The following is a 16,779-nucleotide window of genomic DNA, read 5'->3' as shown; positions in this document are numbered from 1 at the left end:
GGTCAAGGTATTAGTGTTATTTTTAAATATATTCCCAGCACCAAAGAGTTAAAAATAGCCCTCTACGAAAATGCACAGTAATTGGTTAAACCTTGCTAGCAATCACATGAAGATGATAACTCCTCCCAGGAAAAGACATAGCCAAAGCAGCTTTGACATGGATTTATACTTAGAAGAGCAGCTGCGGGCCTACTGAGGAGTTCACAATATAGACTGTTGGATTATCAGCAGAAAAAACAGCTTGATGCTGGAAAGGAAGGGACAGGAGACATGAGAAAAAAATTTTCTCATGGTGATCTGCAAGTGAATTCCATGGATTCTCTACTTTGGAACAACCACTATTAGAAAGAAAGCTTAAAAAGATGGATCTGGGAAAGGCAAAGCTGCTGAGAACCGGCCTCAATGCTTTATATCAAGCTATCCACCCTGTGCACGGAATCGCCTGGACGGATGGGAAGCAAGTGATACTGACTACCTTATACTATCAAAACGGAGAGCTGAAGTTTGGAGACTCCAGCATTGTTGGTCAATTTGAACATGTTCATGGGCTTTACTGGGGCCCATGTTGCTCTACAGACACCCCAGCTCTGCTCGCTGTTCAGCACAAAAAGCACGTAAGCATTTGGCAGCTGGTGTACAGCAGTGCAGAGGAGAAAAAGCCCTTGATTTCTCAGACTTGTGAAGTTGGTGAGCCATTTCCACTGCTTTCTCAGGGCTGTGTCTGGCATCCAAAGAAGGAGGTCTTGGCTGTGCTTACAAAACGAGATGCTTCAGTCTTGCATGCTGTCCGTACTGACAATACACGGGTTAAGGCAGAGATCAAAAGCAGCGGACTCATCCACTGTGCTTGCTGGACTAAGGATGGTAATCGTTTAGTAGTTGCTATAGGCAGTGCTCTGCACTCCTACATATGGGATAATGCTCAGAAAACTCTAAATATCTGCTCCTTTTGCCCAGTTTTTGATGTGGGAGGTTATATCTGTGCTATAGAAGCCACACTGGATTTCCAAATTGCTGTAGCTACTGAGCTTCCTTTAGATAATATCTGTGGTTTCAATGCCGGCATTGCATTTGATGTGCCCTCTGGTACAGAAGCTGGTTCTTTAATCTCACACGCTGCTCTGGTGCTTGGTGATGAGGAATACTCCATGGACACACGAAGAAAGTCCATAGATTCAGATAGATCAGGTGTTGATTCACTTGCCTCTTCTTCATCAGGTCCTGTGGATTTAACCCATATCCTTGCAAACCACCGTCGGTCTGATCCCAGTCCTCTCATTACTCTGAAACGCAAAGACTCTGCAGCAGCAAATGGTCAAGATTCTTCTCACTTGATCTTGGTGACTTTTGAGAGGAAGGTAACGACCACCAGAAAAGTCACGATCCCAGGTATTCTGGTTCCTGATATAATGGCTTTTGACCTTAGAGCTCAGATTGTGGCAGTAGCCTCTAATACCTCTAATATTGTTTTGGTGTATTCAGTTACCTCTTCCTGTATGCCTCACATTCAACAAATCCAGCTGGAAAAAAATGAAAGACCAAAGGGCCTATGCTTTTTAACAGATAAGCTCTTATTGATTCTGATTGGCAAGCAGAGGTTCCCTGAGCCTAATCTCATTCCATCTTCAAGTTCAGACAGGTATATAATACGTCTTATGGTTAAAGAATTGATGCTGGAAGAAAACTCTTCAGCATTGCCTGAAACTAAGCAGAATATGTTTTATAATTTTGAATCCTCTATTAATATACCTGGAAAAAGAAAATTCTTTGAGAATCTTGCCACAGAAGACCAACCTCAAAGCAGGGAGTTGTTAATACCAAGAAGAACAGTTATTCAATCTCCGAGTGGCAGGAGAAGACTCATTGAAGAAGTAAAGAGCCCTAGTTATGAGCAGAGCTCTTCATCAAGTGTGAGTGACCTGGATGAAAAAAGGCTCCCAGGTGACTCTTCGGTGGCCTTGGAAACATTGGATGCTGAACCTACAAATCGCTCAGTGTCTCTTCGTGGTTTTGGATCACCTAGCAGGATTTCCAGCAGACCAACATCCCCTAAAGTGCAGTTCAATGTGATCCAAGAAACATCAAATTATCCTAAAAACAACAATTTGCCAAGTGAAAGGGGAATGAGTCACATATCTAGAAATTTAGAGAGACTTTGTGGCAGTTTCAATGAGTTACAGCTGAGTCTTTCTGAAATAACAGACTTTGCTAGGAACGGGAGGAGGATATCTTTAGCCTACCCGTGCTCCCAGGAACCGCCTGTTGTGCATGTCACTTACCAGGTAACATCTTGTCAGCTTAGAAATATTGTGATAGGAACCAAAATTTTAAACAATCTTGTATTTATTTAGCTTCAAATCAAGAGGATGCAGTTTATTCTTATCAACCCATGAGAAATGTAACCTAGATTTGGCATCAAGCTTAATCTAAAATGGAATTATAATTTGTCATTGGAACAGTAACTCAGGATAATATGGGTAGTTTATAGGATACTTCACATGGGAGATTTGTCTGTTTGTTCTTTGATCATGCACAATTGTCTTGGACAGTGGCTGATTTTGTGTGCATCTGTCAGAGAGAACAGAGCCAGAGCTGTTATTCTACAAAAAGCTTGTATTTTAGTTTAGTTTAGTAAGAGATAAGCTGATGAATATGGGGCTACAGTAGCTCACCAGAAATGTAATAAATTTAAACCTGAGCTCAAATCCAGAGTCTGAAGATACCAGACTCACAGAAAGACTGAAACGAAGTATTGAATCTCAATTTATGGAAAATTTAAGTGGACATGACATTAATTTGGCTTATTTCTACTTTGATTTCTCAACACTATTCTCTGCAGAATCGGACATACACAATTTGTAAAACGTATGACCACTTAAAATTTTCTGAAGAAAAACCCTCAAACAACAACAAAAAAAATCCATCAATATCTAATTATGATTTCATTAAATAAGTATAAGAATGTCAAACCATTTTCCTATCTACCTTTGTTTTTGGCAAATTTCCTACTGGCTTCAATAAGAATTTCAACGAAGGAATGTAGGTTGGGTAATTATTTCTATCTATTATTCTCAATATTATTCACAGGAATACTAACATTATACTGATCAGATTTTTGAATATGCTGATGGTAGTGATAAAACTGGTTTCCCTTTCAGGATGTAGATGCCAATTATAAATGCATTCTTATCTACTGCAACATAAGCAGCATTATGTCAAAATAATATAGTGCATTGTGATGATGCCGAAGTGTTTATTTCTCAAAAAATTTTACTTCCTTTTATTTTAAAGGAATCCATACAGACATCTAAGTAGCCCTCCTGAAACACACATTAAGGGAATGGTGACTCAATTCAATCATGTTCGTTACTTTTTAGCAATTGTTTACTTGTCATTTAAGCAGATTCTGGTATGTTGGGTTCTCTAGATAAAAGCAAAGCTTTTGATCTGAATTAGTCAGTAATTTAACTTGAACATGTTATACAAATTCTGGTGAAAAAGCAACGTGTCTATTTTAAATAATTTAGGATTTTATTGGCCAAGAAGCAAGCCCTTCTGTTCTCCAGTATGTTCAAATTAATTTTGATTTCTTACCATACATCAACTTATTTATTTAGCAAGCAGCCCTATTTCTAGGATTCAATTGGATTAACCTTTCCCAAGAGAAGTTTTATTTGTGACACAAAATATTAATCTCTGAAGTCACTGTGCACGTTTGCTTGCACAAGAAGTAAGAATTGGTTAAGCTGTATTTTTCTTTGGAAACAACAACAACAAAATTAAGTGCTTCTAAAATACTGCTAGAAAAACTATGTTTAGAAAGGAAGACTTATTTATCTGAACAGGTTAGTTTCACATTAAGCCAGCAGCAAGCACTGCTAGCAGCACATTATAATGACTCAGAAAAAGTGCCACTAATGCCTTCCCACACACACAGCTTTCCTGGGGAAGGCTCAACTAATGCCTTCCATAGTTCAGCCCCTCTACTGAAATCTAACAGGATCACAGCACGATGCCAAAAAAGAATGAAAAATAGACTTGGCAAAAAGGTCTACAGACAGGGAAATATTTGCTTCATAGGCAGCTAATAATTTTCAGAGAAATAGTTGTTTTGATTAGTTTATATTCAGACATCTGAACCTTGTTCCTCCTTCAGGAACTGTTTAGTGCACTGTGAGCTCAGAGACCAGCTGGGCTGTGGGTTTCAGCCAGACTCTGTGTTCACAGAGCAAAAAGTCAGGAAATAGCTTTATTGCCTTATGATATAAATATCAGCCAGTGGAAAACATTCTCAGCTTTAGGAACACTGCAGTCCAGTCAATAATATGGCCATTATCTTCCAGCTCTTTGTGCCAAGTGTATGTCTTCTTAAGTGTCTGTATAATCCCCAGCACAGCAAAGGCTCAGTCTTGATTGAGAAATATATGGTACTAAAGAATATAATGATCAGAACTGCATAACCCTATTTATGCATTTATAAAATAAAATGAAAATTTAAAATATAATAGGTAAAAATGTAGCAATAATTAATGAGCAATTACGAAAACTGTTGTGCAGAAGCATTACTGACATATTTATATGTATTTCCTGTTCTGCTTAGAAACCTAAAACAAGAAAACAAACATTACTTAATAATTCATAATGCCTGCTCACTTAATAGTCTTCAAAACCTTTGTTTATCCTGTTAGTGCAAGCCTGCCTGTCACTCCTCTGAAGTCACATCTATGCAGTGCTATCAGAATTTGTATTCATTGTAGCCCATAGCCATAGAAGAAAACCACGATCATTCACACTTTGGAAATGTCACTGCACTATCACTTGTGTAATAGCATTCAGCCACCAGAGGTAACTTGATCATTCAACCCTGAAAAGCAAATATTATTGCTCTTTCATCACATACAGGCTTGTGATTCAGGGGAGTGTGGGAGGGCAGACAGACAAATGAAATAAGAAGATATTATTTAAAAAGAAAAAAAAAAAAAAAGAGGATCTGTCACAGATTTTTTTCTGTTTCAGTTTGCAAAAAGATACTTTTATCATCCTTTTCCCCCAGAAAGGAAACAGCTGCAGAATATTTAAACTACTCTCATTCAAAAGCTAATTACAGTGGAAATAAAGCCAATCTGGATCTCAAATTAAAGTCATTTAGGCAAACCTCTCCAGGAGGAATAAGATTCATCTTAATCTGAAGAATATCTTTAAACTCCTACATTTTGCTCACAAGCAGTATTATGTCAAAAGTTTATATCAGAGAGAGCATATATTGCATAATTAAACAGGAAATAATATCTTTTCAGTAATTAGTCACAATGATTTTCTTTTCTTAGCACTCACCAATAATTGTATACAAGTCAATTTGTACTTTTATAGTACCTTCATGCAATTTACTATGGGAAACTTTATTGCCAAGGTCAGCTATAAAATAAACAAACTTTTTTTTACACATATCTGGGAGATGAACAGAAAGGATCCAAACATATGGCAGTAAAGTTCTGATAGAAATACATGACGTAAAGAAGGGGAATATAAGGGGGGCACAATAAAATGAGCGAAGACCAGGCTTCAATGATGAGCTGTAATAAGACCATGAACCTTTCTGAAATCCAAAGGGCAATTTTGACTCGGGTTGAGCCACAGAAAGTTAAGTCATGAAAATGATGGAAGAGGAAGCTGATATGACTGCTCCCCGGAGTAAGAAACTAGTCAGCTATCCTGAAATTTAGAAGGAAGAGATTTAGGATGACTGTAAAAGAAAGACCTGCAGTCGTCAAGAGGAAGTGTGATTAATGCATGGATAACATTTTGAGCAAAGGTTGAGGAATTTGTTATGAGCAAATTCTGTCAACAGTGTTCTGAAACTGATCAATAGCAGACAAGCATGCTTTGTAGAGGAGACACAATTCCTTTTGTTAGAGCAGATGATTTGTTTGTTGGGTACGCAGACGCAAAAGGAAAGGAACATGCAATGTCAAAAATGAAGCCAAGTTTTCATACTGCACAAAGAAAGTAAAGATCATACATAAAGATCATGGAAGCACAAGCACAAAAGGTATATCTTAGATGACAGTACACCTGAAACAGTAGTTGCAGAACTATTAACAGGGAGCCAAGAGGAGAGAAATCCCAGCATCACGTCACCTGGAATGCTGCTGTGCCCTATAAATGCAAACTGCTCTGGGATTTAAGCACCTCTGAGCACCTCAGATCTCTTCCAGCGTAAACATTTTACAGGCTTATGCTTCTCTGCCAGGTTAATTAAGGTTGCGATTGGAATGTCCCACATAAGGAAAGGAAAGATACAAGTATCTCCACCACAATAAAAACAGAATCTACCAAAAAGCAAGCAGGAATCACAGCAACAGCAGAAATAATGACAGGGAAGGGGAGCAGTGTGAGCTGCCAAACCTAATGAGCACTACCTGTGGCAATGCTGCACAAGGCTCGATGAGACACAGTACTCTGAATGTAAATCGTAATTCTCCTTCCTCTTCAATGCTCTCTTCCTTAGCTGTTTAAGTATCTTTTCATTGTCTTCTGGCACAGAACCCCCACATCTAGCTAATTTACTAGATTTTTCTCATCTTGCACAATGAATATGGGGGGCAAGGTAAAAGCAGGCTGACTAATGGGTACTAAGGTATCAAACTTGAAATCACCAGAGGAGGACAACACAGAGAGTTGAAATCAACAACACAAGAGAGTTGAAATCAAAAGAATGAAAGCAGAATCCTCCGCAACTACAGCACTATTCACTGTACAATACATGTACTAACCTGATACCTTTCCCTTAGAAAAGACCAGATTATTAACACAAAGGAGATGAAGAATATTTAAAATACCTGTAATTCAGTACAGTACTTGAAATCAAGCCACTGGGGAAATAATTTGTTCAACAGCAGAGAATAGGGATTAATAGAAGAAAAATAAGATGGTTAAGGAATTAGCTGCAAGGGAGATAGTAATAGTTATAATAATACAGAAGAAAATGGAAAAAAATTACTAGTGGATTTTCTCATGATGGATTTTCAGGCTCATCTAAAAGTTTCATTAATGATCTGCTGAGTTATGCTTATAAAATCTGCATATGACATAAAGTCAGTAACATTTTCAGTAAAGGATCAGGATTTCACACCTGTAAATTGATTACTATTATTTAACATCTAGAATTTAAAAAAAAAATAGGATTGAAATGAACTAAATGAACTAATATAAAGTGCATAGTAATATATTTCAGGATTAACAGAGGAAATTTCTGCTTTAAACTGGATATTCACGAGCTGGAAACAACCAAGGATGAGAAAAGCTTGTACATGTTAAGTGACTACAAGATGACTGTGAATCCAAACTACAATATTGTTATGAAAAGAACAAAGGCAGTGTGTGGGCACATCAGTGAGGCACATCCTTCAGCACGTAATGCAGTACTGGGCACACAGCTGTCAGGTCTCATCTGAAAAACATTTTACATTCCTAGACATCCATGGGCAAGAAAGACACAATCAGACTTCAACTGATCGCTAACCCAGTGTCAGTAAAACAATTCTGATTGGTAGCACATTCTCATTTACTTCACTTTTTCATCAGTTGTTGAATTGAAGTTCCTTCAGATGACCTCAGCATGCAGGCGAGTGTAGGCAGTGCATTAGGAAATACAAGACGAATGAAGAAAAGGTCAAGAGACAGAACCAGCTGCAGCAGACTGCTCAGTGGGGTTAAAAAAGGGAGAGAAGGCATGCTCATTTATTGTGCAGACATACGGTGTGTAACATCTCATCCAGGAATCTTTTTTGCCTTAGTAAATTATTTTCTTCTCATACATATTTGCAATCCAAAATGTGGGTTTTGAAAGACAGTTTGGCACTGCTGCAATGGGCTGGCTGCTGCCCAGAACACCCTTTATAGGCTATAAAATCTGATCGGGGCAGGCTGACACGGGTAAAGGAAAACAATTATTGAGTTGACCGTTCCTTTTTATTGGATTTTTGTTGAAGGAAAGTTGGACTTGACATACTGCAGGAAGTTGGCTAAAGAAACTTAATCTGAAAAAATTTGTTTCTTCCGTGATTAACATGTTCTTAGCCTACCAATAAACTTTGATCTAGGATAAAGCAACTAACACATGGGATTTTAATCCAGAAATTTCAAATTCTCTAACTCCTACTAGAGATAAATAACAACATAGCAAAAACAGATGTGGATTTTGGGAAGAGGTAGATTAAATCTAGATTTGGCTAGAAAAATTGACTTTCGGTTAAGGCATGAAAGTGGGAAGTACTAAGGCAAGCTTTTAATTGTACCTCTAACTCTGTCACAAATTACTTCCATGACCTTGAGTAAATCTCTTAAGCTCCCTGTGTAATGGCATGATCATCTATAAAAAGGGGATACTAAGAGTTACCTGCCTCACAAGAAGGTACAGGTTTAAATCAGTTAATCTGTGATGTGACGTGTGTGAACACATTCCTCAAAGAGAAGGCACATTATCATCACTTAAACTAAACATTAAACAAAAAGGCTAAATAATTAGAAGATTATAACAGAGTAAGATTCTTGACCTGAGAAAATCTGTAAAAAGTCAAAAATAAATGTATAAGATGATAAAATTTATCATTATAAACAGAAGTATATTACAAAGACAAAGAAAATAGTTCATATGAACACTCACAAGTGATGCAACCAAGACTTGATCTTTCAGGTTTGTACTTGAAAAACTGTTTAGGATAAAAAATAGGTGTCGTGCAGTTTTGCGTATACAAAAATGTCTTCTATTTCCAGTGGCTGTTCCAGTAACAATGTGCAAGGCTAAGTAGGAAACAAACTAGAACAAATTCATCCTGAGTATACATTTCCATTCAACTGATTTCAAGTCAAGAGAAACAGAGCTGGATTATTTTCTGATAATTCCTGAGTTGGAGCATATCTACATGAAAAAATGGACCACTTGGACCAAGGCAGTGAGCCTGTCTCATTTACAGTCCATTTTTTTCTATAATTCATTAATTGAAGTTCCAGTTTGAATAAACTCTGCTATTTTAAACTGAACTCAGGAAAATTAAATAGTTGTTAGATGTGCTAGTCCACAATCTGCAGCAATGACAAAACTTTGCACAAATACCTGCACAGGCAGAGCATCTTCACAATGCCTATGCAAAGCACATGCTCACTGCCAAACATTCAGCCCATGGAGTTCCAGGTGTGTTTAGGTTCAACAGAATTTAGTACTACATAATTTGGAAATACCTAAAACTTACAAAGAAGTTCTCTTATATGGTTACAGCTGTAAAAAAAAGTTGCTATAGGTTTATGACTAAGAAAATAAAAGTTCCTTGATGCATTCCTTAGGTATATCCTTTATTAATTAAGCAGCAACAAATTTCTGCTTGTTTTGAATGTGGAAAAAGATAAGAAGACCTTAGAAAGTTGGAAAGTTCACGTTTTTAATGGAAAGGTTTTTTTATGTTTCTTACATAAAAAATCAATCATAATAAATAGCAATCAGCCATAGACTATCTGCATGAGCGATTTATACCAGAGTGGGGAAAAAGACGTTTGCAACAGACAGATATTCTGATTTACAGAATCCAATGTGGTTGCATGACAGCACAAATACTGTGTACAGAAAAGTGAAAGGGATTTATTTAGAAAGGTTGTTACACAGCAAAGAAGCACACGTTCACTGAGAGAGCAACTGTCAAAAGACAGCACAATTAGAAATGAAGACAAGCATTACAAGAGACATTTATTTAGTCAAAGGTTAGATTACTGTGCACACAAATAGAAGATGCAGTTGTGAATTCATTCAACTGTAAGTTTTACATTAGCAAGAAAGATTCAAGTGTATGAAGTAGACACAGGGTAGGACTAGAAGAGGAGCTGGGATAGATGAGATCCTTTCAACCCATTCTAAAATATTACTTTGGATCCATTTTGAATGTACAAAACACAAGGGTCTAGGAAATTGGATAAATAGACTGTTTATTCACATAACAAATATGTAAAAACGGGGAGTATTGCAAACATAAAGATGCCAAAGAAAAAGAAACAAAGCAAAACATAACACATGGAACTACACAGGGAGAAGGCATGGAAAGAACAAAATGAAATTCACAGGACAAAGTATAGCAATATTATTTAGAAGAAGATGTCTAATTCACATCTATTTCATAATGACATTGAGTCATTGGAAAGTTTTTAATGTTAAAAGGACTTTCAAATGATAGCAGACAGGAAAATGTAAATTCACATATATATCCACTTCATGACGATAGCAGCTCAACTATTTTGTATCCATGCACCTTGTAGTAACCAGAATGATGAAACACAAAGATGTTGATTCTCAGGGCCACCTAAATTTCATGAAGCACAAACAAGCCACCTTTATATTCAAGTGTGTTCTTTCAGTGAATATCAGAGTAAATTCCAGGGTTGTAAATCCATACATTCCCTCTCTCTCAAAGCAAGTCACAGGATTTCCAAGCTACCTTGCTGTGACAGCTTTTCTGAGAGACTGTTGCTATGTCCAGTCTCTCTGCAATACTTCCTGTGCCAAAATAACCCTGAGGTTATTTTACCAGGGTGGAATAGCTGCCCAGTGGCTCTCAAACCCACCCACACATACTGCTGAAACTGAGCAGTGTACTCCTTTACTCTGGCAGCATCTGGAACAACGTTATTCCAGGTATTGCCTTCCACTTAACTGGCTTCAGGCAGGGAGGCCCAACAGATGCACAGATGCACACCCCAGGGCAGTTCGTATACAGGGCTGAGGCAGCTTTGAGCTGCAGAAACTCACAAAGCAAAAACCAAAGAGGCATTTTCATCCTCCTCACATGAAACTGTGAGATTGTGCTTAGAATGGCCCTGCATGATGATGTCATCTATAAACTGTAGGAAAGACAGACAAAGAAAAGGCAAAATAACTAAAGAACTTAAAGGAATAAGAGCAGAGGAATGGTTATAATAACTCAGGCTCAATGTCTAAGCCATTAACAAGATCTTTTCTTTTATATACATGCATATGAAGAAAAGCTTTCCGAATGGTTCAGTTACTGAAGAAACAAAAGATGTTCTCCTCTGTGATGGCAAGATCCATCTGAGTTTAGTCCAGCAGCTGTTTGATCTGCCTGTTATTGAAATGAAACATGGTATGTTCTTTTTATTTCTGCTATCTGGTTTCACCTGAGATTTTTAGCATAAAAGAGACATTTGTGGTAGAATAATTACCCCAGACTTTAGTAAAGTGAGCTAACTAACGTTTTTTGGCAAGTGTGTGTTTTCCCTTGTCTGAAATACAGCAGAGTCTCTTGAAATCATTTAAATGCTAAGTAACTACCTGCAGAACTACCTATTAGCAGAGTAGTATGTTAGGTGCCTCTGCAAAGGAAGGCTGAGAAAATAATCAGTGCATTGTGTTGCCTGGAAGTAGAATGGCTTCTTTGAGACCCTTCGGCATTTTGCTTCCCCCATCCTTACAGGAATGTCTCAGACCTGGCAATGGAGTGTAGGCTGGAGAAAAATTCACTCTTAGAATATGATATATATTTATGTATCAAGTAGCATTTGGGATTATTTTAATGTAAGATTAAAAATGAAGCTCAATGTTCCTATTTGCCAGTCTTGCATTTTTACCAGTCGCCACTGAGCAACTCGTAAGGACAGAAGCCACAAGGGGAACCCTGGCCCCAGACTGGTCTCTGAATTGCCTTGTCCCTGCCTGTTCTGTGTGACACCTTGTCAGCAACACTGCCATTTTTTAGCCATTTCTTTATAATGCTTCTGGTGGCTTTTCACAGTCTACTATGATCCTCTTTCTGAGGCTGTTGCAGAAGACAAGGATATGCAGGTTCCATATTTTTGTCAGGAATCTTCCTTGACTGTGCAGTGCAGTGGAAGCATATATCCACTCCACCTGCTGTTGAGGCCTGAGCTATTTCCCAGCAGGCTTCTGCAGCAACATGATGCAGCGCTGCAGGGCAAGGAGGAGACCATTTTTGGCCTGTATTTCCAGCTCTTGATTTTGGAAAGAAATTCCCATAATAAACAAGGGGACTCAGAAAACCTATTTTCAGCTCTATAGAATAGTTGAATATTTAATTAGCAAAACACCTCTCCTCAGTTTCATGTATTAGACTTCAGAGATATCAAAAAGATAATGTCTCACAATCATCCTAATGCATCCCTCTTTCTGCTCCGATTTTCTGATATTGAGCCTGTTTGCTTACAGCAAAAAGAAAAACTGAAACAAGAATCTTTCTAAAACTCACTAAAATTCTGCAAAATTATAAGGTTTGGAGCAGAAGTAGTTGTGTAGCTGTTTATGCAGTTCTGGCTGGTACTTGCTTATATTCCTAAAAGTTTCTTTTGACACAAGACATAAATATTAAATGCAAAGTTTAAAAATATCACTCCCATCATTTAATACTATATAATTAAATGGGATGTAATGAAGAGCATGCTTGTATTATAATAACAGCCTGGCTTTTTTTATTGTGAGTAAACACTTAAGCATTAATAGATTGGAGGGAAAAGCTTCATGACTGTAAGCTAAATTCATGCCCACAGCAATGCTGTTAAGATCATCAGAGTTAAAAGAGCAATGAGCTCGGCCTCATTGTTTGCACTTTAAGCCCAGGACTGTAATACCATTACCTGAGCTAAATATAGTCTGTTGTGTAGTGCCATGGTAGCAGCACACAGGAGTCTCTCTTTTTGGCACATCATCATCATAATAATTGTTCACAGTAAAAGGGTACTATACTCTGCACAAATCTTTTCCATTGAAATGTTCCATGGGATATGCTTGAAAGCAAGTGGTACCAATGACACTGAGAATTTCCAGCATTTCCATGGATGAAAATAGGAAGTCCCAAGAGTCTGACACAAGAGTGAGGAAGACACTTCATCAATTTGACAATTGTATGTAATATCCATTTGGACAGTAGAACTTCCACTTTCAGGCCCACTGCTCATAGAATCTGAAGTCTGTCCAGGTTTAGAAAGAAAGTATTAAGAGCAGAAGATAAAAGATTCATGGTTTGGAAAGACAATCTTCTTATGATGTAACATGGTGACATGACAACATACAACCAGCCTGGAAAAGTGGTTTTGAAGTAGTTTAAGAAGAAGATATTTACCTTGCCCAGGAGCATGCTTTGTTATGACTGAAAAAAATTAAGGATGGTTCATTTGGATTTTCTACAGTTTCTTTTTTTCACATTCCATTTAAGAAACAGTTATATATCCCAAAATTTAAAATCTCAACACAGAACCTACCAGGGTTTTCTTTCCCTCATATCCCAGCTAATGCCCCTGATCAATAATGGCAGGATCTAAGGACATGTTCTATGGAAAGTGTGTCGTACAAGGGCTCCCAGAATGCTTTTTAGTTGCCACAGATTTTTTTTTTCCATAACATGTCAAACTGAAAAACAAAAGACAAATAGAGAATTCACTCTTTTCTATAAGAACTGCAATATCCAGCCAAAAAGAAAGCCAGATGAATCACAAAAAAAAAAAAAAAAAAAAAAAAGGCTTCATTTTAAAGCCAATTTGCTAAGAAAAGTAAAAAACAAAGTGGGGGGAGTTTTCTTTTCAACTTCTATGCAATACAGAAAGAGAACATAAAAGGTTTTGATGTATTTTAGTTTTTAAATCTTCTCTCTTTTTTTTTTTTTTTCAGAAAAAAAGAAGGATTAAAAATGTCATCCATATTATGCTCATTCTCTTTATGAGAAGATTCAATAAATAATTAAAAGACAGGAAATTTTACCGTAGCAGCTTTTGTAGATAATCTTTTGTAAATCATCTTCAAGGTCTATTTGCTTCTATTTTCTACATGAATTTGAAAATATACCAAACGGTTTGACAGTAAAGGAGATGGAGACCCCTACTCCCTTCTAGAACAAGTACGGCACAATCATTTTTGTTGCCAACATTTCCAGTTTTTATAATCTCTTCATCATTTGGGTAGAGCAGATGAGTGAAAAGGCTGAACAGAATTAGATGCCACTAGAACAAAAGTCAGCAGGGAAAGGCTGGCTGAGTTTTCAGAAGATGAAGATACTTGCAGTTCATTAGAATTAGAAAAGATGCACCTTGTGTTTGAACTTAATTTAAATAAGAGACAAAATGCCTCAAACCTTGCAAGACCTTTCATTTAGCCCCTCACTGCATTTGCACAAAGGTGTGTTGAGCACGGATTGTCAGACCTTAATGTCATTAGTGTAATAAGGGTTTAATGCACAAAAAGAACCCGTGCTCTGCCTGCTTGCTGACTTTTAAAAATGTGCTTCTACATTTACGTAACCAGAGCAGTGCACTCATTTTCTTTTTCTTGCTTTTGTAGGCTCTTCTTGGATTGTGCTCACTGCAGACAAGGATGGCTTTGTGCCATTAATATTCAAAGCCACACAAGAGATAATCATAAGGGATGGAACTGACAGTTCAGAAGTCTGTGGAGGTCACTCCTACAAAAAAAGCATCCCAATGCGACCACCAAGCAGAGTGACATAATCTCTGAACAAAGAACCCCAATGACCTTCTTTTCTCCTACGATACAGAGACATTCTGTGGTCTCAGACACTGAGAGAGTAGAAAGCTCTCTTCACTACTTTCTGTGTGTTGTAACTGTAAAATCTGTGGCATGGTTACACTATAGCTACATCCTCAGGTTGGCTGGACCCTCACCATTTCTTCTGAAGGACTGGACCTACAGTGAAGTTGACCACAGCTGCTGTTATTAATGGCTGTCCTGGACTGGAGCAGAGAGACTATTGTCTACTTTGATTGAGGTCACGATGTTCTTGGAGGAACACTATTACGCTAAAAATCATGCAGTAATAACAAATCTAGCTGGTGCAGGTGTACAGTCAACATAAAACCTAAAGAAAATACAACTAAAGAGCCTTTATATTCATTAAGGAAAACCAGGATAGGGAAGGGGGGGGGGGGGAAGAAAATTGCTTCAAGCTCTTTTCTGTTCCAGCTGGATCCCATGGAAACCTGCAACATTTTCAGAAATGCTTAATTTTTATATGAAAATGTTCAATTACTAAAAAGGCTGCATCACTGTCTCCTGTAGTGTCTTACACAGCATGTAGATTTATACATGCACACAGAAGAGAAAGAAAAAATCTTGCAAGATAAATTAAGGATCAAAGAAGTTGAATGTAAATTTCATTTGGCTAAAGGCAGGTGGCTACAGTGAACCTTTCATCTACGCTCCTGTATGATCAGTAGAAAACAGAAAAGCACTTCTACAGCAGATTACTCATGCCCTTACAGAGATTTCTAAAAACTGATCATGGTGAACTATTCCTATTAAATAAGTAAATAAGTGCCTGTTCCTTCCCACTGACTGCAAACACAAGCAGGGGGACTGGTTTGAACACAAACATTTACATTTAGCCAGGTGAACCTCACCCTCAGAGACAAGAGGCAATACAGATACAGGTGAGAGTCAGGCAGGCAGATCCATGGAAACTAAATTGTTGTGATTATGGTGAGAGAAATAGGCATAAGGGAAGAACTGAATGAACTTCCTAACTTTTCCTCATTGAAATGCAAAGGATAAAGTATAGCGTGCAGCCATGTGTGCAAGGGCATTTTGTACTGCCGGAACCGTGGAAAGGCATTCCTGCTTCACCCTGTACAGCCAGGGAAACAGAAAAAGAAGGACACTTAAGTTACTGTTAGGAGTTATTTTTCATACTGTGCATTTTGGGTCTTGTTAATACTCCTGGGGAGTCTTTTTTCCCTTCCTGGGAACCATGGCAAGCCCGTTCATAGGGCACAGATACTGAAATCCAGTTACAATACTTCACCCCAAATGAAGGCGGGATCGAGACGGTAGATCTACACTCTGAAGGACTTTAATGGATTTGGAGGTTTGGCATTAGTATCATTCCAGTGATGCAGCCAAGAATCTCATAAGTTTCAAATCTTGAAATAAGTAAACAGTTTAATTTCATTGAATTAATTGTCTTCTTCATGCAAGTATCCTCCCAGGGACAAAGGAATCATCATTCTAAATCACCTACAACCACAGACATGCAATACAGTGGTGTATATTTGTACTACCTTGTTTGCAAAGTTCTCTTTAAGTAGTCTCAAGAAGCATTCCTGATTGTAAAAAACATCCCCAAACAACAAATAAATATGACTTTCTAAGTATTAAAGACATCAGTTACTTTATAGTTACCGGGTTAATTGGATTTCCTGCTTCTTTGCATTAGAATTGTGTTCAAATGGGTATTTGTATTACTACTGCTTTAAAAATTTGGTTTAAGTCATGCTTTCCTTCACTGAAATCAGCACAAATCACTGAAATCAAATAAGTAACACAGAGGTTCACAGACATAGCATGGTGAGGGAAGACATGATCAGATTTCTAAACAATGTAGCACATTTCGAAGGCGCAGATGTTTCTAATCCTGCAAATACCCTTGAATAACATCCTTGTGTCTCACAAGTCTTGGGTATTTACAATGATTATGTTATGGCCAAGCAAAATAAAACTTAATTATAACTAACTAGGATGATGGGAGGATGTATTTTAGAGGACTACTTAGGCTCAAATAAAGTAAAAATGACAATGAAATTTTTCTCACAAATATTATCTTCTATGGGTGATATTCCCATATTTTGGTCCACTTGAATTGAAGTTAATGAAACACACAAAATGTTACAGGGGAACTCTGGGAAGGTGAAAATCTGAACTAGCAGAGATCAGCAAGTATCCAGGCATTAAAGATGCCTCAAAAGTTATAACTAGACATTTCT

The 16,779-nt window shown here is 37.6% G+C and overlaps 1 protein-coding gene across 1 annotated transcript; it reads left to right on the top strand.

Annotated features, from left to right (window-relative positions):
- The first annotated feature begins 157 nt into the window (after positions 1 to 157).
- LOC104685402 (WD repeat and coiled-coil-containing protein) lies at positions 158 to 16,179 on the top strand. Its single transcript, XM_010393259.4, has 3 exons — positions 158 to 2,282; positions 11,024 to 11,144; positions 14,345 to 16,179. Exons 1-3 carry the CDS (start codon positions 363 to 365, stop codon positions 14,509 to 14,511), a joined length of 2,208 nt encoding a protein of 735 aa, XP_010391561.2. The 5' UTR covers positions 158 to 362; the 3' UTR covers positions 14,512 to 16,179.
- Positions 16,180 to 16,779: the final 600 nt, after the last annotated feature.

Source organism: Corvus cornix, chromosome 3 (genome assembly GCF_000738735.6).
Source record: "Corvus cornix cornix isolate S_Up_H32 chromosome 3, ASM73873v5, whole genome shotgun sequence".
Lineage (NCBI taxonomy): Eukaryota > Metazoa > Chordata > Aves > Passeriformes > Corvidae > Corvus > Corvus cornix.
Note: the sequence above shows the minus strand (reverse complement) of the source record. Positions and strands in the feature narration are given on the sequence as shown.

What these genes read in the sequence shown, in the direction of transcription:
- LOC104685402 (XM_010393259.4), top strand. Translation starts at nt 363, where the DNA reads ATGGATCTGGGAAAGGCAAAGCTGCTGAGAACCGGCCTCAATGCTTTA. An exon ending in TTGTGCATGTCACTTACCAG is followed by an intron (nt 2,283 to 11,023) that starts GTAACATCTTGT and finishes ATGCATATGAAG; the next exon opens with AAAAGCTTTCCGAATGGTTC. An exon ending in TGTTATTGAAATGAAACATG is followed by an intron (nt 11,145 to 14,344) that starts GTATGTTCTTTT and finishes TTGCTTTTGTAG; the next exon opens with GCTCTTCTTGGATTGTGCTC.